The following is a 3045-nucleotide window of genomic DNA, read 5'->3' on the forward strand; positions in this document are numbered from 1 at the left end:
CTTAACGCCAGCTTCACTTGACATGACAGCAGCCACGGACAAACGCTTTTGTTTTCGTTTTAGAAAATGAATATTGACATACTGACATATTGAAAACAGCAGTTTTAGAGTTTTCAGGGTTCTAAATCACCAGTCACGAAACAATGGAAATATGTTTTATTTCATTTCAAACCTTTATTTATAATAATAATAACAATAAAAAATAATAATAATATAAAACACTGAGGTTTCCCTCGTTTACAGTTTTGACTTAAAAAACCTTTCCGGCTTTTGTATGTGAACCTGGCTTAACATTAGTGATGCACTAAATCTTCGAGGCAGTGTGATCAATAACATGTTGATGTGTCTCTCTGTATGTAGAGCTGAAAGCAGCACCCAAATATGGTCGTTCTCCCTCCACCCCTGCCACGCCCTCTCCCATGGGCACACCTCAGAGACAAGCCCCAGAGACACAGCACAGCCAGGTAGGTCCTGCGGGGCGTGTGTGTGTGTGTGTGTGTGTGTGTGTGTGTGTGTGTGTGCGTGCGCGTGTGTGTGTGTGTGTGGGACACCCTCCAGCGTTTCTCCCCGCTCTATACTCTATACCTGAATCCTCTATAATAAACTCCACACTAAATACCCCTGTACTCTACCTACCTAACGCTCTTTACCCGGCCCCTGCTCTCCAGATGCCCCAGATGCCGTGGATGTGTGGCGACAGCACCATGCTGGAGCAGATCGAGAGAAAGAGGAGTCTGTGTGCTGAGATCCGCTCCAGGAGACCTCCCCAGAGGCCCCCAGCGATGAGCCCCTGCAAGCCGGACCGGGCCCCGGTGATGAGCCCCTGCAAGCCGGACCGGGCCCCGGTGATGAGCCCCTGCAAGCCGGACCGGGCCCCGGTGATGAGCCCCTGTAAGCAGGAGAGACCTCCGGAGAGGAGTCCCTTCAAGCAGGGGAGAGAACCAGCCATGAGTCCCTGTAAGCAGGAGAGCAGCCCTCTCATGCCCAGCTGGGGCAAGAGCCACGAAGGGAAGAAGATGCGGCCGCCCCCCTACCCCACCCAGACCACGGTCTTCTGGGACACAGCCATCTGACTCTAGCCCCGCCTCCCTCTTCTGGATTCTGGGCTTGCTGATTGGCTGGCTCCACATCAGGGGGTCAAGACAGCCAATCAGAGCAGTTGGTGGTCGCTGATGTCAAATTACTAATGGTTTTTACCATAGCAATATTTTCGCTTGTTCAGGTTGTCATGTTTTCTTATTGTCACAGTGATAATTAATATTTTTCTATTCCATGTGACTCTGTGTAATATACTTAGTATGAATAATAGATATTTTCTGAATAAGGAGGCAAAGCAGCTTCAATTATGTAGATGTAGACAAATCCAGTATCTGTTTCTTTGATTTGTTTATGTTCTGTTTTTTTTGTTTTTTTGCTTTTGTATTTTAAACATTTTAAAGCATAATCTATCTATACTTGTAGTAGCAGAATTTTCTTATGCCAAACTCTCAATTAATTTCTTGTGCTGTAAGCACCAATTTAAATGGAGGAAATTCTCGAGTGTGGATCTTGTGTGTTAAGGAGGTCTCTCCCTGGCCTTCTGTGACTGGTCTGCCGTGTTCTAGAATGTACAACAATTTGTCCTAGAACAGACCAATCAGTTGCTCCGATTTGTACTGTCAGGTCACTTGTCGCTAGGCAGAGCATGGGAGGGGGAGGGTGTTGGCTGGCGGGTACAGATGAGGGTGAGGGCCCTGGGATAATGTTATGACTGAATATGAAGGAGGGAGGGTCTGGGAGACAAAGGAAGGACAGACGTACAGTGCTAGACAGGCTTCTAACCAATCATTGGTGTGGTGGTACTTTGAAGGCCTGGTTATCTGGGATGGGTGTAACACAGGCAGTAACCCAGGCAACGCAGGAAGATACCAGCACTTGTACTACAGGTACCACAACAGAGAGGCCTGATGCCAGCGACCAGCCAGTACAATCAAGACTGAGCTTTTAAAACGTTAAACTTATCTTAAAGCGGAATACATACTATAGCAGCTATATGCACTTGCTTAAAAAATAACTTATTTATTTTTTATTTGTAAAGTCTAGAGTAGAAAAGCTGTGCCATGTAGTGAGTTATGATTGGTTGGCTGGGTGGTGAAGTCACAGGTGATTGGCTGTCTGAGACACGCCGTCTTCTGTGACTGGCTTGTCGGTGACTCATTATCCCCCTCCGATTGGATGCTCAGATTTAAAGGACCTATAACATGGCCACAGCTCTGCTCAGTGATGGAGAAGCATTGCACAAGAGCCTACAGAACAGGGCTCTGTAAGAAAACTGCACTAACCATCATGTACAGTACCACACTCCATTAGGCTGTGTACATACAGTACCTGCCTCCCACCCCCCCCACCCCCCAACACACACACACACACCTCAACCCCCACAACTACTTCATCTTTGCACATGACATGCCATCTCTGCATTGCTAGGATTATGAGCATTAGAATTTGATCATCACCTCCCCTCCCCTGCCCACCTGGCCCCCCAGCCAATGAGGTGATAGATTGGTAGCAACTGTCCAATGACAGAGGCAGAACTAGCCTAGAGGAGGAGAAGGAGGAGAAGTAAACGTTAGCATGAACAATCAGACTGGTGTGAGAGCCAGAGCAGTACCTTTACCAACCAGACAGCCAGCCACACACTGGTCCCTGCCCCTCTCAACCTGGACGAGTGTGTGTGTGTGTGTGTGTGTGTGTGTGTGTGTGTGTGTGTGTGTGTGTGTGTGGAAGGAGCTGTGCTAAAGAGCAGGACTGCAGCCTGATATCATCACTGACAATCAGAGGTGGCCAGGCCCAGCCCCGTGTGTGTGTGTGTGTGTGTGAGAGAGAGAGAGAGAGAGAGAGAAAGAATGAAAGAAAGAAAGAAAGAAAGAGAATGAGTGTGCATGTGTGTGTGAGAAAAAAAAAATATGCGTAACTTTGTGCGCGTGTGTGCCAAGCGATATTGTATGCGGGTCCATTCTTTTAAAAATGATTGTTTTAAAAACATTGACTTTGTCTACACCACGT

At 47.4% G+C, this 3045-nt stretch overlaps 1 protein-coding gene across 1 annotated transcript in view; it reads left to right on the forward strand.

The window, feature by feature from the left end:
- Positions 1–1073, forward strand: part of nyap2b (neuronal tyrosine-phosphorylated phosphoinositide-3-kinase adaptor 2b) — a gene marked incomplete at both ends in the record, with an annotated part of 10733 nt that extends 9660 nt beyond the window's left edge. The window contains 2 exons of the mRNA XM_084447231.1: positions 361–464; positions 669–1073. Of these exons, the coding sequence (XP_084303357.1) occupies positions 361–464; positions 669–1073 (509 nt within the window). The remainder of the gene's footprint in view (positions 1–360; positions 465–668) is intronic.
- Between the last annotated feature and the right edge of the window lie 1972 nt (positions 1074–3045).

This window comes from Borostomias antarcticus (genome assembly GCF_949987555.1).
Source record: "Borostomias antarcticus genome assembly, chromosome: 12".
Lineage (NCBI taxonomy): Eukaryota > Metazoa > Chordata > Actinopteri > Stomiiformes > Stomiidae > Borostomias > Borostomias antarcticus.